The sequence below is a fragment of the Tyto alba genome, unplaced genomic scaffold, assembly GCF_018691265.1.
Source record: "Tyto alba isolate M040663 unplaced genomic scaffold, T.alba_DEE_v4.0 Super-Scaffold_41, whole genome shotgun sequence".
In the NCBI taxonomy this organism is placed as follows: Eukaryota; Metazoa; Chordata; class Aves; order Strigiformes; family Tytonidae; genus Tyto; species Tyto alba.
In genome coordinates, this window is record NW_024881317.1 from 11,599,204 (window position 1) to 11,622,226 (window position 23,023).

Here is a 23,023-nt window from a genome sequence, read left to right on the forward strand (position 1 = left end):
CGTTTTGAGTGGGCTGGTCTCGATAACAAAGCGCCCTGAAACCTAAACGAGGGGCCAGGCCCTCCGGGCGCGGCGGCCTCGGTCCTGCGGAGTGCCCGGGCGGCAGCCGCGGCGGTTCGAGGCTGTGGGCAGTCCCGCGCTCCCTGCGAACGCTCCCCGGGGCTGACCCCGAGGAGCCAGTTCGGGTGCCATCGATCTGAGGTAACCTGCCTCTCCCTTCTTCTCACACCACCCCCAGAGCCACCCACCCCCGGCTCCGACGGAGCTCCACGGCCGGAGCGGGTCCCCGCCCGCGCTCCGCAGGGCAGCGGCCAAGCGCCAGGCTCCCGCCGCGTCCCTGCGCGTCCCGTGTCCGGCCCCGCGGCCCGGATAGGGCCGCGGAGAGTCCCCGCCTCCGCGGGGGAGCGGAGGCCCGGGAGGGAGGGAAGGAAGGAGGAACACCGCCGCGGTCCGCCTCAGCAGCCATGGCCGCGTAGCGTCTCCTCGGCAGCCGTGCTCGGACATGGGCCTGCCCCGGGCCGGCGGGCTGAGGCAGCGAGTCTCCGCAGCGGTGAGTACGCAGCCGGGCCGGCCGCGGCGCCCGGGCCGTCGGCGGAGCGAGGCCTGCAGGGCAGGCGGGCTCGCCTCACGCCCTCCTCCGGCCGCGGCGGGAGGGGCTGGGCGTCCTTGGAGGGGAGACCCGGGCCCGGTCTCGCAGTGCGGGCGGTGGGAAGGCGGCCCTCGAGGCGCGGCGGGAGGCGGGGGGAGCCGGGCTGGGCCGTGCGGGGCGGGATCGGGCCTGGTCCGGCCCGGCCCCGCGGGGAGCCGGCAACCCTCCGGCCCGGTGCCGGCGCTGTGACCTTGGGCGGCCCGCAGCCCTCCCCCCGCCGCAGCCCGGCCGGGGTGACGCGGGAGAGGGGCCGAGGGAAGCGGCTCCGCGGGCGGGCGGGGCCAGGCGGCGCGGAGACAGCGCTGCCCCGGGTGCGCTCCGCCGGCCGGAGCGGGCGAGGCGGCGGGTGCGGTGTCATGGAGCCGCCCACAGCACCGGCCGGGCCCGCCGCAGCGGGTCGCGGGCCCGCAGCGAGGCGCCGCAGCGTTCGTAACGGCCTAGTTATAAACTTGGAGGAGTTTCCAGCCTCTCTGTCACCTTCCCGGCTTCTTGTCACCGATACTGTTTGCATACTCTTTGCAGACTTTCATTTATCTAAATAATAAGTGAAACTATTTGTATTCTTACTTAGAATAACGTTCATGTTGAGTAACTCCTGTATAACATCCAACTTACCAACTTTTTTTTTTTTGAAGCAACTTAACTTTGTAGTAGTGTCTTCCCTCGGTTAAGCTGTTGGATTGGATGAGCAAACTGTAAGAAAGGATTTTATCACCGTGCAAAAATTGGTTCTCAAGCTTGGCAGTGCAGGTAGTTTAAGCACGGTTCACGGCCAAAGGCAGACTGCAACGTGTTACTGCCATGATGACTGGTGGCACTCAGCAAAATTATTGAAGTGATTGATTGTGTAGTTCTGTTGTGTTAAAATACTGTATCTCTAGATTAACATTGATAATTTTAACAAAAGCAACTCTTGTGTACAGAGTACCGACAGTAAAACTTAATTCCAAGAGAACTGAGGAGCTTAATGCTCATGAGAAACCCGTTTCTCATTTGTTCAAGTCTTACAGACAAAAATAAGTGAATAACACTTTTACATACCTGAATTGGTGATGCACAGTACTTAGCATGTCAAGTTATTTCAGACTGTGTTAGTGTATGCTGCTTTCAATATAACTGCTTCTGTGCATTGTTCTTGCTATGGTCATTCCATTTAAAGCTTACTCATATCCTTAGTAAAATAGGCGTGATAATTAGATGTTGAAAAACCTGTTACCAACAGGTATGTTTCCCTGTCAGGGTAAAACTATCCATTCTAAGTATTTTAAATACCCATAAACATCCATGCATGACTTCCCCATATATTTTGGGGGTATTGGCCTGGTTTTCAGCACTCGTAAGTGTGAAGAAGGAGCCCAAGGTAATACTTCGGCTGGGGACAGAAAAGATCCACAGTTTTGAATTTTATCTTAATTTTTAAGAAAGAAGTTGACAGCCTGAAATAGGTTGTTTCATGTTCCTCACAGAGTTGACTGATAGTAGATTCAGTGATTACAGCTTCTTCGGTCCCTTGTATTCATGGTTTTATGATCCAGTTCTCTTTTCTTGCTGGGAAAGAAGATGTGTCTCTTCCTTAGAGATGTATGAAATATCCACATACGTAATTGGAAGGGTTCATCAGTACCTCAGTGTTGCAACTGTATTGATATGGTGATCTATCTGTGGAGGGAAATAGAATGTTTGGCACAAGTGAACACACTGTAGTCAGTACATCCTGAGGCAGCAAGAGTTTATCCTGATAAAATGGATGCGATTCTGATAAGAAAGTACAGTTCATTGCAGCTCCTCTGGTGGAAACAAATACAGACCTTGCACAGAACTTGCAGTAGCTGGTCTATCTCCATGCATTTCATTGTTATATGTTAACTGCTCCTGAACATCTTTATTTGTGCAACTTGTTTCGCTGGATTCCTCTATTGAGACCAGGCCAGTTCGGAATCACATATCTGGAAAGACTTGTGTTCAAGATTGGCTGCTTATATTTATATATGAAGGAGGTGATTTGGATTCTGAAATCATAGTCTTCCTGAAACCTGCTCAAAGAACAAAAAAAAAAAAAAAAAAAGAAAACAAAAAACAACAAAACAACCACCACAACAAACCTCGTTCATTTAAGGGAAAACCAAGGTACAAGCAAATCTTAAAATTTAGTAGAAGCTTGAGGAGTTTTAAAGGTCCTTATGAGCTAAGGCTGAGCAGTCAACTGGCAACTAGTGGTCAGTCTGTAGGCCACTACTGACTAAAATCCAGTTAGGGGATTGTTGATGCATAAAACTGAATATGCTAGTTATAGTTCCATAGTTAATGAATTAGAAACTGCAACTGAAATCTCATACCAATTTTATGACATATGCTATATCTAAATCTGTTAAGAAGGCCGTCCAGAATTTGATCTTTAAACAAAAATTTAGAAAATGTTATTCCTAATCCATTCTTACTCGGTTTGCTGTAGCATATTCTATGAATAATGGTTCTGTGGGAGGTCAAAGAGTAATACCTCATTCATCATATACTGTGATTAATAGCTCATGTTTTAAAAAAAGGTATAGAAATTTGTTCAGATCATGAAATAAAAGTTCAGCATTGAACTTGTCTGGCAATTTAAAGACCTGCAGTTATAATTTAGTAACTATCAGGAAAACACCTAAAGCCAATTTTTGTTCTGTACCAAAATTCAGATGTGGCTTTTATCTGTTAGTTCTACACTGGTATGGATGAGGTTCCAGAATAGCTGCCTGTATCAAGGTGTGTCAGCAACACTTGAGAACTTACTAGCATCTTTTGCCTTCCATTAAATGGTTCATCTTCCACATAATGTTGGGTTTTTTCATCATTTGCACACAGACACAGTAATGTTATATTAATATGTATCTTTTTTGGACTACATATTTAGTTACAGTATTCTGTCAGAACATAACCAAATGCTGCCACTTAAGATTAAGAAAATACTGGTTACTGGTTACACAACAAAGCAAACGTTGAAGATATATTTAGAAAGGACTTAGAGCTTCAAAGAAAAAGTCTATTTACAGTTCTGGGGAGGGGGGGGGAAAGCCAGGTAAACACATGCTCTGAAGGTAGGATTAGAAAATCAATGCTAAAATCTTAATAAGATTGAAGCTTTTCTTTGTAATTCTATGAGGTTGTAAAAAGTATGTCTTTTAAGCAAAAAGGCTTTCAGATTGGCAGGGTCCTTCACTTTGAGACATGGGGTATATCTGTGTTTGATTTCTGCTGAATGCAGTTGTTATAATGAATTTTCTACCTGCTTTCCAGCACCTAAATATCTCCCTGAAAGTTAAAGTTGAACATAAACCACCTTATATAGGGAAGACAATGCTTTGAGATGCGTGGGTATGGGATATATTTTTAATTTTATGTATTAATATTAGCATTTGAGGACTTCGTTATTTACTTTCTAGAATTAGCTGGAAAATCAGTCTTCTAAGGAAGTATTTTTGACAAGTTAATCAACTTTGAAAAGTTGCTATGTAATTGGAAATTAGCAAGTACAGCATCTGTGTTCAAGCAGTAAGTTATCTAGCAGATATTGCTTAGTCTGACCTTGGCATGCCAGACTTTAAACCAACAAATCATCATTAGACATGTATCTTATTTTTGCATTTGGGTTTTATAGTTTGGGTTAACTTAGTATCTTTATTTGATAACCAGTTCCTAGACCAAGAACAGTCAACCTAGTGATACTATATGCAGTGATACTTGAAAGAATATGACAGCTATGTGCGATGCGAAGAGATCGTGTTCCCGTCTTGGCTTCTCATTCTTGGTTGCACACATTGACTGCTCTCTGTGCACAAGCTGCATAGCCTTTCTTTCACCAAGCTGAATTGGCTCAATAAGAGGTTGGACACATACCAGACCAGAATGAGAATGAGGGAAGAAAATCAGGACCATCTTATTTGGTGGCAGTCAGCTACAGATCGATTCAGTTGGGTGAAACTTCACTCTGAGGTCACTGGCTGATGGTTTTTTGGTCACACTTGTCATGCTGATCACCACCTTGAGCATGGAAGGGAAATACCCTACCTTTATCTTGTCAAGGGTCATTTGGATTTTCACTACGAGGAAATAATTTATTTGTTGGAATCATTTGAGCACCTTCCTTCTAAATAATTCCCCTTATTTTTTTCAGTTGCTAGCACCTTAATGTCTTGCCACTTGAAGGGGAGCTCAGTTCCTCCCCTGCCACCCCCAAGGGCGAAAATAGTTTACCATGTATTAGATTAAAAGAGTTTTAGTTAGACTATCTGTATGAGACCTAATGAACTGCTGTACACAGAATGTCAGATAAGATGATGTAATAGCCGCCTCTGGCCAAACTGTGCTTAACTATTTTGTGGCTACCTAGAGACCACTTCCAAGTGAGAACAGAAAGACAATGGTACCTAGGAGTTTAAGACCTACATCATGTTCAAGAAGTTTCAAGTTGACTTTAACTTCCTTTTCTCAATTTGTCTCTTACCAAGATGTTACAAGTCACCTTTCCAAGGGTATAGTGTGTATTTGCAGCAGTTTATGCTAAACTAAAATAATTATCCATTACTAATTTCAGAGTAAAGTCAACTGATTTTTTTATAATATGCTTACTGGTGTTACAGTTGAATGCATTTGTTGGATATGATGGTTTTGAACATTCTTAAGTCAGCATTTCTTTTCTTATTATTTTTTTATTCTTCTGTTAGTAACATATTGCTAACATTCTTGATAAATTACCTAGAGTGGTTTCAAATATTCCCATTACTTTGGGAAGGTTAATTTATACTGTGAACTATTCAGCCACTCCATTTTCATCTAGTGTTAGCTCACATGAGGTGAGATAGATTAGGTAATAACCCCACACAGGTAACTATAACTGTATTAAAACTCACTGGAATACAGTTGGGCTCTCCCCACTTTTTTTTTTTGTCCCCCAGAAAAATATTGATAGAGACTTCTAAGAAGTTGTACCATCCTAAAAGGGACATAAGTAACAACGTTAACATGCCTGCTGTGGCGTCTGTACCTAAGGAGCTATATCTCTGTACTTCATTGAAAGATCTCAACAAGAAGACAGAAATAAAACCTGAAAAGACGAGTACAAAGAGGTATATATTTTACTTGATTTGGATTCATATTAGAAGTATTAGTGCTACTCTACTGCGCAGGTTCCAGAACAACTGTGTTGTGAATCTGAATTTCATCAATTATTTCTGTTAGATATAAAATCTTTGATAGTCTTATCTATGCATCTCTCAACTATCACATTGGATATGCTTGCTGCCTACAGAAGGTAACTTGACATAGTGTCAAAACATGACTTGGACAGAGCATGATGCCCATGAAAGCTTGCATACTTTGAGAAAAGACTACATAAATGCAAATTCTTAAAAATGATAAAACCTTTAGCAAATGTGTGAATAGAAAATATTTTGCCTCTAGCATTTTAAGACAATCAACAGTTTAATTTTGTCTTACTGTGAATTAGTTTTTCCTCCAAAAAAAATGTTATTTTTAGAAAAGTACTTTTTTCCATATATCAGTATGCTATTTAATTATGGAATATTTTAAATAAGGCTAGTAAACTAACAAAGAGAAACATTATTTGGAGGAGCATGATTGTAATTCATATTTAATGAAAGCCTTATGTTAAGCTGGTAAAATCAGATGCTTAAGACATGGGCAGAAGCTGTGAACACTTAAAATGTCATCTTGTAATGAAAAAGTGTTCAGGGACAAGTCAATCACATGCTTTACTCCTCTGATTTCAGTTACGTGCAGAGCGCCCTTAAGATTTTCAAGGCAGCTGAGGAAAGCAGATTGGACCGAGATGAAGAGAAAGCTTACATCCTATATATGAAATATGTGACTGTTTATAACTTTATTAAAAAGAGACCTGATTTTAAGCAACAACAGGTATAAAAGTTTTCTGACTGACCTCTTCTGAATTGGGAGAAGTTTTAGAAGTATAGAGAATTATACTAATGCACATTTCAGAGGAGTACACTGGTATTAAATAAACTATATTATGATATTTTTTCCTTCCTATTTTTGACAAGTGTATTGTTAATTGCTTTTACAGTTTGCTTTTAATACACAAAATATGTAAATTGTGAGACCTGTGAATATTTTTTTCAGGGAAAGGTATTCCATCTTTCCCATTCAAATGTTTTTTGGTGCAGTTACCTGCCTAGCCTTTATTTATTAGTGCTATAGAACAATTTTACTTATAAACTCATGTTTGAGAGGAAACTATTTTGATTCAAAACAGTTCCTTTTGTTGGCAATAATATCATTATAATGCCAATTCTCTGTATATTAGTGGCTCTTGATATGCATGGAAGTAGGCATTATTAAGCTGTGCTACTAATATGTGGGGTGATGCTTGTAATTTTAGGATTATTTTCATTCAATTCTTGGACCTACAAATTTAAAAAAAGCTATTGAAGAAGCTGAAAGACTGTCAGACAGCCTCAAACTCAGGTACGTGAATACAGTTAATAGATAAGATATTGTTCATTATACCTGAAGCCTGTACCTGTGCCATGGCAGGTTTTCATGCTATTTAGTTATAAGGGATTGCACTTGAGTAGACCTTAGATACCCACACGTCTGCAGAGCTTAAATAGTTTATCCACAAAAGTCTGTTATTAGAGATACATCTCCAGTAACTTGCCACTGTATACAGTGTCTCTGTCATTGGTAACTATGATTTCTTGATATTGTCTCCTATTTTTGTTTAATTACTAATAAAAAGAAACCACAAGATATAAACTATATGAACACTAGAGAGGATCAAGAGCCATTTCCTCTTTACCCTATTCATCATAGGGTCATCTGAAACCAAATATACTAATGAATGTTCCTAATATTTACATATACTAAAAAGTCCTCCTAGCGTGGATTTAGTTCACACTAACAAAACACATTTTTGCATTCTTTAGCTAGCTGCTACACCTTTTCTCTACCTCTGCCACGTGCAGATATGTATATGGAAATGCAGTGTTTTACCAGTGCATGACTGAGCTGATGCAAACAGGCTTTTGGGTAGCTCACTTAAAACTGTCAAGTTATATGTCTTTGTGCCATAAACCATGAAATTGAGTCGTTAAGAAGTTGCAAGGTAGAATCTGTCTTTCGGTGATACTTTGTGCAGTATGTCTTGCTTCTAGCCTTACCTGCTTGCATCCTTAGCAACTTTCTCACCCCTTTTAACTCTTGCCTTTCAGCTAGGCACATTTCCCTTCCCATGCCTGCCCTGCCCAAATATTAGTGTGAAAGCTTATCCTATGCCTTTCGAAGTGCTTAATCCATAAAGTTAGTTTAGGTGAACAAGGAAATAAGAGTGTAGTTACACATACATGAAGAGACTTTCCAAAAATGTCTCATGATACTATGCATGAAACAATCTTTAGGTTTTCCTTATTTTTAGTTAAGAGTCTGACAGTTCAACAGAGCTACAAATTCACTGTAAGAATAAACACTGATAGAATTGTAAAAAACCCCAAAATTATTTAGAGACTCATTGTTTAGTAACTCAGGGCTTTTTATGAAAGGAACAGAGTTTTGAAAATTGACACAATAACTTTCAACTACTCTCAGCGAAATGTATATATATTTAAAGGGAGTACAAATGAACATGACTTCTGTGTAACTACAGAAGTGGTTTCAGGGAAATTATTTGCATCATTTCTTCTCTAGGCAGTAGGCCAGCAAATAGTTTGAATGTTAATTGTTAACTAAAAGTGGAGCTGCTGAAGCATCATTTGTATAGGAGCAGGAATACCTACACAAATGACCTACCATGTGCTTCAACAATGTAAATGGGAAATTGATGGGTAAATATCCCATATTGACTGAATTAAACTAAAATCTGAAATATGCTTTAGTGCCATTAATTCCAAATGAGAACAAAATACTCTGTTCTAATTTACGATGCCTCTGCCAAATCAAGATGCCTGTTTAAAAAAAAAAATTACAGACTTTCAGCCTCCTTCCTATTAGTGGCAAATTAGTGGAGTAGACTTGGAGGCAGAATTTGATTTAATGATTAGTTTATTAACACCATACTTTTGATAGGAAATACAGCTATATTGTCACTGTAATTCTAATCCTGACTAGACAACATGTGATTATAATGAGCAATTACTAATATGGTTCAGTGTTCAGAAAAAATTAAATTTAGATAACTGAGCTAATTTACTGCTAATTGTTGTTGTTGGCTCTGTTGCAAAACCAAATAAAATACCTTGGATGATTGTTATAGTGTACTGAAGTTTACCTGTAGGTCACCAACACTTACTCTTTCCTCTATGAAATGAAAAACTTACTGTGTTTAGTGACACTGTAGCTAAGAATGACTCTAGGTTTAGAGAAGAAAAATGAGTTATGCTTAAGAGCAATGGCTTTGAAATAGGACCCAAAACAGCATTTAAGAATAATAAAACCAACCCAAGAGTGGGAGAAGTCATATCATGCAGTCACGGAGGAAAATGGGGTTTGTTGGAAATATAAAAATTGATACCACATTTGTTTGGTTTTGGTTGTTTTTGTTTTTGTTTTTTTTTAACTTTAAATATGTTTGGGGTTTTTTTCCCCCTCCTGAAGACTTGATAATTCTGATGTTAATTATCCAAGGCTAGCCAATAATGCAATATTGAAAAGGCAAGCCTTTTTTTCTCAATAGATATGAAGAAGCTGAAGTTCGAAAAAAACTTGAAGAGAGGGACAGACAAGAGCTGCAGAAAAAGCAAGAACCTAAAGATGATGGAAAGAGTTCAGCCAAAAACTATACAGAAAGTGCTGTGGATTCCAAAGGAAAAAGCCAAAGGGTATCTGAAGATGTTTACAAACTCTCTAATTCAGTTTAAATGTATAGTTTTAATCTAACATTTGATCTCTACTAATAGCTATTTGCTGTTCGAAATCATGTTTTCTTTAAATGAGCTTACACTCCCCATAACCCTTCTTTGAAAGATGTTGAGTCCTACCAACCTCCAAGTCTTGCACAGCAAACTCTTTTTTTTTTTTTTTTTTGTAAAATCAGATTCTGTTTTATAATAGAACTAACTAGTGTAAGAAACCCAAGATAATGATAATAGCTGATGTTATGGATAACGTCTCCTCTTTAGGAAAGCGCTGACTTTTCAGCAATGGTGTGGAAATAAACTAATTTCTCCACAAGTACTTCATTAATTTAATCTAGCAGATGATGCTGTCCTAGGTTGTATTGCCTTTTTAACTGGTTTCTGTCTAGGTAGAGCAGGAAACTTGGTATCTTTTTAGTACATTTGTGAGCACATCTTTAGAAGCTTCCCTTTTCTAGGTTTCTTCCTGTGGCTTAAAGTCTGACCAGTTTCATTCAAGCTCTGTGAGAGTCAGTGTCTGTTGGCCACCTTGGTTCCGAGTATTAGATATTAAACTAACTTTTGTTTTTCCATACAACACAGATTAATGGTGAGAGGAAGCATTCACTGGAAAGAAAGGATCAGTCTGACAATCTGAGCGGTAAGAGATGCCATGTTTACACAGATGTGAAAAAGGTCTCCATATGGCTATGCACCCATCACCTAAGAAGTTGCAATTCTTTTAAGGGGTTATTTCACAGTCAGAGTATTTTGATGAAATTCTAGTATCCTGCATTTCAGTAACAGTGATTCAGTAATTAATTAAGCTCTGTATTGCAGCCTTCATCACTTCTCTTGAACTGAGAAAGCTGTACTTAGTTTTTCAACAATTTAATACCCAAAGCTGAACTAGCCCTAAAGCAGTCAAATAAGAAAGGAAAATATCTCCTGAACTGATAAGAAAAAACATAGGCAAGACTGAAATGTGACAGCTTTCTCAGTTAACTAAGAACTTCTTCCTTTCCCCTCCCAACCTTCTGGTTTTTGTTCCTGTAATAAATATGTGAAAATGTTCTCTAGGGTTCTTAACTGAAGAGGAACATCTGCAGAATGTAGTTTACAAATACTTGCCTATTTAGATTGATTTAAATGGGACCACAAAAAGTTAAATTAGTTTATCACTGAAGTGTTTGTTATTGTTAATTCATCAAATTATTGTTAACTCATCAAGTCAGGTGCTAATCACTACAGTAGAGGGAGCAAAAGGTCCAATATGTTTATTGTGTCTTACCTCCAAGACTTTGTGGGACTTTTCTGGTCTGTTTCATCTGTTTGCAGTCCTGACTGCACAAGTCGGATGTGATCATAGCTATCTCCATTTATAATGTAGCTTTTTACATCTAATAGCTTCTCTATTTCAAGGAGCCATCACAGCTGAGAAACTGTTTGCAATGATGTCAGACAAAAATATTGAATTGATTATAATGGATGCTCGAAGATTGAAGGATTATCAGGAATCCTGTATTCCAAGATCTATCAGTGTCCCAGAAGAAGCTATCAGTCCTGGGTATGATATAATGTTAAATTATAGTAAAATACTTAATTTTATTATTTTATAAATTGACTGAAAAAAATTACATGCTTTTAAATCTTGTACACTTAGTTTTGGAGTCCCTGATATATATCAGTGAGTGAGATGTATCTGGACAGCTCTGTTCTTGCATATACTGACTTCAAGCCAGAGCATATTTATTTTATCCAAGCACATAAACTTACATGGATTATATATTGTTGAACAAAACGTTATTTGTACATTTGTCTTTAAATGCATGTTAATACATTTCAGAGTTACTGCTAATTGGATTGAAGCTAGACTTCCAGAGGATTCTAGAAATCCATGGAAGAGAAGAGGACACTTTGATTATGTTATACTGCTAGACTGGTTTAGTTCTGCCGAAGACTTAAAGCTAGGAACAACTCTCCAGAGCCTGAAAGATGCGCTTTTTAAGGTTGGCAAGTTTCACATTTTATATTAATTAATCTCAATAAATAAGGTTTTAAAGCACATATAATTGCAAAGTATATGGAAGACTTACTTCAGGCAAACATCTTGGTTCATTTTTCAAAGACTGCTTATTTTGATAGCACAAGTATAGTATGAAGTTTCACATTCCCATGCTTGTGCTCTAGTAGAGGACAGTATAATTTATTAAATAGGTAAACAGCGGAACAATATAACTCCCCTCCTCAACAACTAGCTCATAAACTTAAAGTTCTTGGCTGACAGCGTTATTTGGGAAACTGCCTGGTACTGTTTGCCAGAAACATTGTCACCCTCTTTCCTGTATGAGCAACTGTAATTCCTTGTTCATGGGAACTGGCTGGCCACCTGCATAGGCAGACTGAAGAAGGCTGGCTGCTTTGCAGTCCTGTCAGTTGGGCGCTTCCTAGAACAGAAGAGTTTCCGTGAACGAGACCCCAGAAATATTTTGAGCATGGGTTAACTTTTCTGCATTATTGAATGTAACTTTTAGAGAAACATGAGTTTAAATTTTAACTTTAGCAGTGAGGGAAGCTTATAGACTCAATATTAAGCAGACACTCAATATTTTTGAGTCAGAACTCTGGCTATGGCTGTGTTGTTTGTACTTTTTATATAGATGGCTCTTGTGAAAGACTATACATCTTTCTGTCACCTAAACATTCAAGACTCAGTTTCAGAGATAGTTCAGGCAGTTCTCCCTAGCTATTGCTTTACAGAATATTCTCTGAGCCTGTCTGCCTTGTTCATGTTCTAATACTGAGAACCTCAAGAGAAGGGCAGTCTGAGGCCTGAACTCTCAAGGGCTTTTCAGAAAGTTAACCTTATGCTTTCTAAAGCCAATGCCCCTAATCACTCAGCAAATTTATCAGATAAGAAAGTGAAGCAAATACTATAATAAAAATATTTTTCTGCATGGAGGATCATTGCCTGAAGTAGTAGTAAGAGGTTCTTTACTGGAAATATTCAGATCCTGTTGTAGGTAGGGCCGGGAACCAAACTGTGTTGGGCAATCTCCAAACACAAAGAGGATCCCTGTTCCCCAAAGGAGTTTCACAGCCTGTTTAATTCTTATTTAAAAATCTCAAAAATAACCTGTCTCAATGTAATGACTAGACACCAAAATTTCAATGATATGGTTAAGATGTAAAAGTTCCTTTTCTATTTTTAAATAATTTAATTTTGAACTTTTTTCCTTGTAGTGGGAAAGCAAAACTATACTGCAGAATGAACCTTTAATTCTAGAAGGAGGTTATGAAAACTGGCTCCTTTGTTTTCCCCAGTATACAACAAATGCAAAAGTAATTCCACCTCAGCATATCAGGAGTGAAGCAGTGACTGTTTCTTGTAAGTATAAAGGATAACCTCCCCTCCCCCCCAAGTGTTTATAATTACCGGATGTATCTTTACCTCAATCAGATTATGTGTGGGATGTCCTTGTTCTGGCTAAATCTAAATTTTGGGGTGGAACGTGGGGGTTAGTTTGCTTTTGTGTTTTTGTTTTAAGAGCTCTCTCATGTTTCCCTTCTCTCTCCCCTCCTAAAGTGGATTTTACATATCCATCTCTGGAAGAGCCAGCTCCTGTTCCAGCTGTTGCTGCTATAAAGCCTTCTCCAACAGAAGTGATGGAAAACGAAGAAACAGGAGATAATTTAGAAGAGAGACTAAAATCGCTTAACAGACCAAACATACAGGATGCTGCTGTTCCAAAATCTGACAGTTCACTTGTAGTTAATCCAGTATCAATTACAAGATGTATCCCTGAAGTAAGTTGTGTTTCATTTTTCAGAGTTAGTATGTGGTTAATCTATTAGAGACCCACCACATGTAGAAGCTTAAATCCACGAGGAAACATACTCAGTATTTCTTTAAGCCTTGTACACAACTATATTGGTACAGACTATTGGTGGTCTGTGAAGCTGTGGTAGCTAATCTACAGAAACTGAATATATTTAACATAATTGCAAACCTTTTCATGAATATTTTTAGATGAGCACCTGAGAAATTGAAGATCAGGAATCAATCATTAATTCAGAAAATCTGTAAGCAAACTTTTCTACTCAAGACATATATGATGAATTTTAGGAACGGCAATTAGGTCATGGCTTACCTTGGCTATTCCAAAGGTCTGCTTTCCAGCAGCTGTATCTTTCGTAATAAGTCATATAGGTGGTTTGTCACTCTTGGCCCAGGAGTGAAAGTATAGGGATTTGTTTCTTCCTTTTATGCAGACAAAACTTTATAAAGACATCTTTATAGAGTCCTTGCACTAAAATAATGTTTTCCTTAGGAGGCAAGGCTAAAGTCAAACTCTTCATTTTCACCCTTCTAGATATTGCCTTTAATACAGATTTCAGGTAAAGGACCCTAAACTTTAAATTTTAAAGGCATTAGCTCTGCTATTCTCTGAACCAAACAAGCTTTTATTTCTTTAGCGCATTCTTTAGCATATTCTACTTCACCATCAGAAACAACTTGCTGTCCCAGGTCTTAAGCATAAGCCATTCTTAAATACCTCTTCCCATCAAGCAGATCTGACTTAATCACATGATCTAGCACATTATTGAGAGTGCCAAGCCCAAATTAGGCTGCCTGATTGCCCTAAAATGTTCACCTTTGAAAGTCTGAAAGAGTTGTAGTAATCAGTGTTTAATGCTGTCCTTATGGTTCTGTAGGGTTTGTTGATTCTTATCTCACATCTAGAAGTTAAGTGAATACCTAATTTTACTAACAAGCAATTTGAATTGCCAGATTTACTGAAATTGAAAGTTCACTATCTTTCTGGCAGAAGTCAAATTTATATCATCTTTATTCTCTTAGAAATATCACTTAGAAAAAGCTTAGCTAACAGAGAAGTAATAGTTGTAATGAATTGTAATTCTACGCTTTGTGTTACAGGTTGATCGCACTAAAAAGCCTTCACTAAAAATCCCTGATGAAAATAGACCAAAGTCTCAAAGTACAGGCAGTGACAGCCAGCCTGTTGAAAATGGACGAATAGTTCCAGATCGGTCCACAAAGCCATTATGTGATGCAAAGAGTGCTCTGACAGAAGAAGAAAAAAGTCGTGTACATGCAGAAACTGCTGCTCTGTTAGAGAAAAACAAACGGGAAAAAGAACTTAGGGAGAGGCAACAAGAAGAACAGAAAGAGAGGCTCAAGCGAGAAACAGAACAAGAACAAAAAGCAAAAGAAGAACAAAAAGAAAAGGAACACAAAGAAAAACTACAGCAATCCAAAGAAGACAGAGACCAGAAGGAGAGGGATGAACAAATAAAAAGAGAACAGGAAGAAAAGGAACAAGAAAGAGCACGCAAAGAAGCAATGGAAGCGAAAAAGCAAAATAAAAATGAACTAGAAAGCATTGGTGCAAAAAGGATTGAGATTGACAAAATATCTGTGGAAGAAAGAGAAAAGGGAACTCGAACACCAGAAATGCAGAGACGGGCACCAGGCGATGCATCTCAGACCTTTGTGACTATTTCAGGCAAGGTTAGTGAAAAAGAGAAAACCATCACCAAATGTGGAGTAATTATTCAGGATGATTTGTGAGTGCTTACTCTAGCATCAATGTAGAGATTTTAAATACAACATTGGCTTTTTATTTGGGCCATTTTTACATAAACGTAGAGGAGAAAGTTAAAACTAAGACACAAATAGATGTGGGGTTTTTTTGCAAAACAGCCTTGATTCTTGCTTGTAGGTGGGCAGTATGGAATCCCCATAGGATAATAAAACTTCCCACTAACATGGAGCTAAAAGGAATAGTTCACAGGCTGCAATCCTGTGTTTCAAAAATAGAGGCATGGTGGTTTTATGTCTTGTACCAGCCCAGTATAGTGTATTATAATGTTGTAACACATGCTAGGGACAGAATTATATTATCATAACAAACTCATTAGTGCCCCCAGCTGCATAAATGCTGATATAGCAGGATTTTGTTGACTGGCATAGGAAGCAAAGCAATGTTACAATCTAGTAATTTTTCTGAGAACAGTATAGTTCCAGTTCTTTGAGGGGCGAGGGGTGTCACAGTTCCCTCTTTCCTCAGATTCTTAAAAAAAATCCAAAATTTCTGAGTGTAAAAATATCTGATCATGAAACAGGAGCCATTTGTGAAGCTGAGTTAATAACAGAACAGATGTCTTAAAAAACATTTCTCAACAACATGCATTAGGATATTTTTCTCTCCCTTTGCAATTGCAGTTGTTACTTGATCAAACTTTGATGCTTACGTAATGCAAATGCATAAGGAAGCTAAAATAAATCTTCCTGGGCAACCTTAGCATGGTCATTCTTGAGCTTTTGACTGACAGAGCAGCTTCACATAATCCCAAAATGATTCATTAGAAAATAAATTCATAATGTTGGCTTCATGGCTCACCTTTTTCATGAAGAGGCTTTGTCACAGTGAGACGTAAAAGGGGAAAAAATCTTTCATTTAAAAACAATTGTAAAACCCACAGCTTTTAGAGGGGAAAGTGTAGTGTAGGTGGAACTTCTGCACATTATTTCTGAACTCTTGAAACTGTGTAACAGACTGTCTTCTTTAATACAACATTCAGCTACAAAGGGTATACTAGCAACTTGCCAATCATATAGACTAGGAAGAATGAAAATGATGTATATATACCTGCTCTAACCACTTCTTTGTGACACATGCATTTAACAACCAAAAAAGAAAATTAACTTTGCTTTTTCCCTCTTTTGCTTTATCAGCATTCTTTACTGACATTCCAGATGAAAATTAAAAGCCTTCTCTTAAAATCTTTTACAGCAAACTGGGGTTAAAGGACAACCAGACAGTGGAGCTCAAAAGCCAGGACCCCTTAGAGAGGATTCTGAACAAGATACTGAAAGACTTAAAGTAAATACAGTGTATCGTATGTAGCCAAAACCAATCAAGCACAGATGCTTTATGATTACTTTATTATGTTAAATTCCACCTCATTTCAATTTTTAGTCACCATCTTAAGAAATTACTGTGCCGTGTTTACAGCTCTTTGCTTTTTTTCATTAGCCATATTAATCTGAAAAAAAACATTTGAAGCTTTCACTAGAAGTCTTCATATGTTTCTGATAGCATTAACAAGCATTCCACACTTGTCATCTTATGCATACTCCCTCATGTACTGCTTTGAAAGGAAGATCACCCTTATGTGTTTAACACAGGCATGTATTCCTAATACAGTAGCTTCTTTAGGGAAGAAATTGAGTATCCAGACTTTTGTGAGACTGAACTGTCCTTTTTTTCTGGATGTCAACAAACGGGTTTTGTTTAGATTGGATAGAAAATAGTAGTACTATATTACCATTACAATAAATCGTATTTCCAGCTATAATCAAGGATTTCTTATTGAACTGTTTTGCATTTATTTATGTAACTATATTGGGAAGTCACAGGCAGCTTGCTGCTCTGCATAAGTAACTGTATGTGCCTTACCTTTCTATTTATTTATTAGTCTCAGCGAGAGCCATTAATGAGAGCACGAAGTGAAGAAATGGGAAGGATAATTCCAGGACTGCCTGCAGGCTGGGCAAAGGTAACTTTCTATTCTTATATTACAGTTGTGTTGCCTTGTGCAGTCTTGTAATGCATTTCAGTTGTGTCTTATTTCTAAGCTAGATCTTGTTTGATTTTTTTTTTTTTTTAATTATTTATTCTCCTTCAACTTCCACATGCCTATTTTCTAAATTTTAACATTATTTGTAACGAACCTAGGAGAGTTCATCTGATGTTTCTGGTACTAAGCAGTTGCTGTTTAATATGCATTTTGATGAAAGTGGTGCCTTCCAGTAAATTTAATTGATTAAGTATTGAGGCTAGTCATGACTGTTAACATCTCAATGTCTGAAAAATTCATGCACTGTTCTTAGTCATTTAAAAATAGGTAAGTTAATGATGTATTTTTATTTGGTTTTGAAACAATTTGTTTTTTTTTCCCCAAGTTTCTGGATCCAATCACTGGAACCTTTCGTTACTATCACTCGCCAACAAATACTGTTCATATGTATCCACCAGAAATGGCTCCTTCATCCACTCCTCCATCAACCCCTCCAACTCATAAACCCAAACCACAGGTGACTGTTGAACGAGAAAGAGAACACTCCAAACTGAAGCGCTCCTACTCTTCCCCAGATATAACCCAAGCCATTCAGGAGGAAGAGAAGAGGAGAATTCCTGTAACTCCTACAGTCAATCGTGATAATAAGTATGTTCGATAAGTTATACCATAACTCATGCAGTATGAGAATATATAGGACTTCTTTTGTGTTTAACTAACTGAAACTCATTAATATTTTCTAAGTGGGTTTGAACGGATGCAAGAGTGATAAGACTTAAATTTCATTGCCAAAAGTTCAATGTATAGAGCAAATATCTTTTAAGAATTAATGTAATTGTTAAGTATTAACATGAATTTCAGAGGTCACAGTTGCTTTCTAAGTTGTGGTATTTGTGTTAACATATTACATACCAGTCTTCTGACAGCTTATGAAATGCAGAGTTTTCACTTTTTGAACGGGGTTAAATCAGCTAATTCTTCAATATGAATTTATTAAAAAAAAAAAAAAAACACAAACAAACAAGCAAAAAACAACCAAAAAAACCCAACAAACCACCCAACTAATGGAGCATATAACTCAGCCTCATTATAGGCCAGTGCATATGGATATCTCGTTACTGCATTGGCTGTTTTTGAATACCATAAATGATGGCTAATTGGTGACATCTTGTGCCAGGATATTTCATTCCCTGTGAGGGAGGGTGGTTCTATTGTCTTATATTCACATCCTTGTCAAGTCTGAGACTCCTAAAAAAGAATTTCTTCCTTACAGACCAGTCTGTTACACTAAAACAGAAATTTCAAGACTCTCTGCATCACAAATTCGGAATCTTAATCCTGTGTTTGGGGGATCGGGACCAGCTCTTACAGGACTTCGTAATCTAGGGAACACTTGCTATATGAATTCCATATTGCAGTGTCTGTGCAATGCGCCTCACCTGGCTGATTATTTTAACAGAAACTTGTATCAAGATGATATTAACAGGTAACAGTCTCTTATTCTCATCCTTTAATTTATATTTGAAGGAAAAAAAAATCTACTAGTTGTTAATGCAAAAAAATCACTTATTGGTGTTGTGGGGTGGGTTGTTTTTTTAAGTAGGAGACAAATACTAACTTGTAAGAGTCTTGACATTCTCAAAATTTGTGTGTCTGAAGAAATAGTTTTACTGGACAGTCTTACTTAAATTGTGCTTACCACATTCATAAATATAAGTGTACTAGAGTCTCCTAAGACCAACCAGAATATTTAAATAGCAGCTTACAAAACAAGCTGGAAACAGTTGTACTTTCCATCAACCCAGTCTTGAATATGTAACCAAATTACAGTGCCGAAGTAGACAAAAATTTTAACTCAGTCCAACAGGCAGTTTTTCTTGGTCTAAAGAAATTACTTTGAAATTGGGATAATGTCTTGAATTAATAACATTTAAAAAAATAAAGTTTTTTGAAGGGCTCACTAATCTTTTTTTTTGTCTGCTTAATTGTATAGGTCAAATTTCCTGGGGCATAAAGGTGAAGTGGCTGAAGAGTTTGGTGTAATAATGAAAGCTTTATGGACAGGACAGTATAAATACATCAGTCCAAAAGACTTTAAAATTACAATTGGGAAGATTAATGACCAATTTGCAGGATATAGCCAACAGGATTCTCAAGAACTGCTTCTCTTTCTGATGGATGGCTTGCATGAAGACCTAAATAAAGTAAGCAATACACCTGTAACAAATTATACATCTGTCAGATGATCAAGAGAAATAAATTTTAAAAAGACCTTCATATTTCATTAGATCATTGTATTACTGGAACCTTGTACAGAAGGAAATGCGAGTATTCAGAATTAAGTAGGAATTTAGTTTGAAACAGTATAGGGTGCTGAAGGGAGTAATGGAAGAAGCCTAACTAGATAAGAAATAAATGACTATACTGACATGTTTAAATATTCTTGCAAATACTCAATAATGTGCTTGCCTATAGAGGAAACTTCCTAGCTTTATATATGTTAATATATGGTGTTTAAACTTCTTATCCAGGCTGACAACAGGAAAAGATACAAGGAAGAAAACAATGATCATCTAGATGACTTCAGAGCAGCAGAACTAGCCTGGCACAAACACAAACAGCTCAATGAATCCATTATTGTGGCACTCTTTCAAGGCCAGTTCAAATCTACAGTGCAGTGTCTTACATGTCACAAGAAGTCCCGAACCTTTGAGGCTTTCATGTATTTGTCATTACCACTTGCATCCACTAGTAAATGTACACTGCAGGTATGGTGGAACTGGAAAGAAACAGTTCTTGAAGTAAAAAACATTTGTCTGACTTCATTATGATGTTGCTTCTGCTCAGCCTCTTGTTGAAGGAGTTAGTCAGTATTCCCGCGTAACTTACAATAACCTGAAATATGAACAGATCTGAGTCTTCATTATTTTTTAATTCTTCCAAAGTTTAAAAAAGTACGTCATTCCTTAAAAGTATTAAAATACAAGCAGGATAGAAATAGTGAAGCCACAGTAGCAGAAAAGTCATGTATAGTATTTGCTTTTGTAGCTCATAGTTTAAATATTTTGTGTTTTTAAACAAAATATTGTAGGCATATTTTTAAGGACTTGCAGTTAATTAATATATGCAGTAAAATTTACTTCCACACATGGATTTAACTCACTTTTCCTCATTTTTGTGAAACATAGTACGGAGATAATTGATGCAGATTAACAACCAAATAGGAAACAAACATTTCTGCTACACTTTCATAAACACCTGCCCTTCACAGTCTATGTTTGTATTTTGTTTTAGGAATGCCTTAGATTGTTTTCCAAAGAGGAGAAGCTCACTGATAACAATAGGTTTTACTGTAGCCATTGCAAAACTCGAAGGGATTCTTTGAAAAAAATAGAAATCTGGAAATTACCACCTGTTCTTCTTGTACACTTGAAACGGTAAGTGAAACAGTGACTGGTGAAAATCAGTTAGGTTGAAGTATCCAGGCTCTGATGGAGATTGATTGTTCCAGCGCAATATCTAACCATTGTTAATTAGAGAACATTCCAGATGTATTTCCAGTTGTAATGTTGCAGGAATTTATTTTCATCTGATGCCTCTTTTATTAGTTCACAAGGCACTTTTACAAGTAATCTCTTTTCATTTGTGCTAAGAAACATATGTGCAAGCATTAAAAAAACCAGGGGCCAAATACTTTAGTTGATGTTATATCCTGGTTAAAAACAGGGAAAACAAACACATTTAATATTCTTAAATAGCTTGTGAACAGCCAATAACTTGTAATGATGCTTTTCAATTCTCTAGATTTTCCTATGATGGAAGATGGAAGCAAAAGCTTCAAACTTCTGTAGATTTCCCATTGGAAACTCTTGACCTTTCACAGTATGTTATTGGTCCAAAGAATAACTTGAAGAGATACAATCTGTTTTCAGTATCAGTAAGTAGCCATGTCGCATTTCAAAGTTCAGATGGTCTTTATGGTAAGATTTGGGTTTGCCTGAGTGATTCATCTAGGATTCCAGGCCACCTACTTGCTTGCAGATTAAGTTGTATTCTAGAAAGAATTAATGGTATTTAGCAAAAATCTCACGTTGTAGTTTATTTCCCTAACCAGGGAAGAAACGTCAGCTTTTGAGGTCATTAATTCTTTAATTCTTCTGTTTACAGAATCATTATGGCGGGTTGGATGGAGGGCACTATACAGCCTACTGCAAAAATGCTTCAAAACAACGCTGGTTTAAGTTTGATGACCATGAAGTATCTGAGATCTCAGCATCATCTGTGAAATCTTCAGCTGCGTATATTCTCTTTTACACTTCTTATGAACAGCGAGCAGTGGATATGGCCACATAAAGTAGCGTGGGTTAAGAAAACTGCTTTTCTTCTTGTAAGAGCAAAGTAGATATGGGAATGCATATAAATATGCAAAACTAGGACAAACATAGTCACTTATGGGGATGGTTGCAGTAGCTTTTCTGCAAGCAAGCTCTTTCTGGTCAGTACTAGTGCTTAAAAATCAGAAGACTGATTAATAATGCTTGTGGTAATACTGCCATCTGTGGAACCATTTAAAAAACATATTTGCATTGCCATTTATTTAAAAAACAACTATATTTTTAGTCTGCTCCAAAATTAAATTAAATTCTAGCTTAGTCATCTGAAATCTATTAACAAGTAGTTTAAAATGTCTTAAAATCCCAAGGCATATCTTGATTTTTTTTTTTCTTTTTTCTTTCACTGTTATGGCCTTTTCACATTTCTAACCTTAAGCTTGATTCTACTGTGAATACTCTAGAATGATGTAAACAGTTAGGAATGTAAGTGTACATATTGATTGCATACTTGCACATCAGAACTATGTATATAATAAACTGTTGTCCTTTTTGTGAGAATCTCTAAAACTCAGAGGATTGCATTTATTTGCCAGCTCTAAGTGATTGCAACACTACTTAATAAAAAAAGCAGAGCTGTATTTTTTTTTCTGTTGGCTTTTGTCAATATTTGTGCACTTCAGAGTTATTCGAAACAAACAAGATTTTCCTTTTTAATTTTTTAATATAAATTTTCATGTACACATGCATTAAAAACCTTAATGAAGAAATTATTTAAAAATATATCCTGTTAAATGTATGTTTGGTTTTGGTGTTTTCATTCTCAGCTAGTTGTGTAACGGGTCAGGATTCTGCATAATGACAGTCTGAAGCATATTCACACAGTTTAGAGGTTCTTCAGATGAAAAAAAATACTACTTGGTGTAGAACTGATTAGTTCAGAAACTATTTTAGTTGCATCTTGTGCATTTCCTTGCTCTGGATTTAGTTTAGTTTTCCCTCTGATTAGGCTGGCATTCAAAAAGCTTAAATCTTACATTCTGAACTTTCATCTGTCTACAAGTGTGTGTCTTGCTGATGGAATTAAGACCAGGATTGTTTCCCAGAAGCTTACAAGCTGCAAACAAATGGCAACACTAGAATAAGCCTTTTTCTTTCTCCTTCTTTTATTAATGATCACTTCATCTCCCTAGTCCCTTCTGAAACATGCACGCTCAGGGCTTGGGTTCTGTACTTTCACCTTGATATCTTACTGTCAGTTTCTGAAAGGCACCTCAGAACAATTTGGATGCATTGACCCTGACAGGACACCACCAAAGCCGCTCTATCGCTCCCCACCTCAGCTGGGCAGGGCAGAGAGAATATCACGAAAGGCTTATGGGGCACGATAAGGACAGTGAGAGATAACTCACCAGTAACTGTCCCCGCCAAAACAGACTCGACTTGGAAAAAGTAATTTAACTTACTGCCAACCAAATCAGAGCAGGGTAATGACAAATAAAAGAAACCTTAAAAGACCTTCCCCTCAATCCTCCCTTCTTCCCAGGCTTAACTTCATTCCCAATTTCTCCACCTCTTCCCGCCCCCAGCGGCGC

At 37.7% G+C, this 23,023-nt stretch overlaps 1 protein-coding gene across 3 annotated transcripts; it reads left to right on the forward strand.

Annotated features, from left to right (window-relative positions):
* The first annotated feature begins 419 nt into the window (after positions 1 to 419).
* Positions 420 to 22,069, forward strand: USP8 (ubiquitin specific peptidase 8). Of its 3 annotated transcripts, none has more exons than XM_042804371.1 (20): positions 420 to 550; positions 5,584 to 5,754; positions 6,418 to 6,562; positions 7,044 to 7,129; positions 9,333 to 9,477; positions 10,096 to 10,153; positions 10,900 to 11,059; positions 11,339 to 11,501; positions 12,736 to 12,880; positions 13,079 to 13,299; positions 14,432 to 15,025; positions 16,311 to 16,400; positions 16,996 to 17,076; positions 17,483 to 17,745; positions 18,371 to 18,583; positions 19,091 to 19,301; positions 19,629 to 19,865; positions 20,392 to 20,534; positions 20,902 to 21,034; positions 21,265 to 22,069. In XM_042804371.1, exons 2-20 carry the CDS (start codon positions 5,651 to 5,653, stop codon positions 21,448 to 21,450), a joined length of 3,378 nt encoding a protein of 1,125 aa, XP_042660305.1. In that variant the 5' UTR covers positions 420 to 550; positions 5,584 to 5,650; the 3' UTR covers positions 21,451 to 22,069. The 3 variants fall into 3 exon arrangements, with proteins under 3 accessions (XP_042660305.1, XP_042660306.1, XP_042660307.1); XM_042804372.1 differs by having other exon boundaries at positions 10,915 to 11,059; XM_042804373.1 differs by lacking the exon at positions 16,311 to 16,400.
* Positions 22,070 to 23,023: the final 954 nt, after the last annotated feature.

What these genes read in the sequence shown, in the direction of transcription:
- USP8 (XM_042804371.1), top strand. Translation starts at nt 5,651, where the DNA reads ATGCCTGCTGTGGCGTCTGTACCTAAGGAGCTATATCTCTGTACTTCA. An exon ending in TCAGTCTGACAATCTGAGCG is followed by an intron (nt 10,154 to 10,899) that starts GTAAGAGATGCC and finishes TACATCTAATAG; the next exon opens with CTTCTCTATTTCAAGGAGCC. An exon ending in GAAGAAGCTATCAGTCCTGG is followed by an intron (nt 11,060 to 11,338) that starts GTATGATATAAT and finishes AATACATTTCAG; the next exon opens with AGTTACTGCTAATTGGATTG.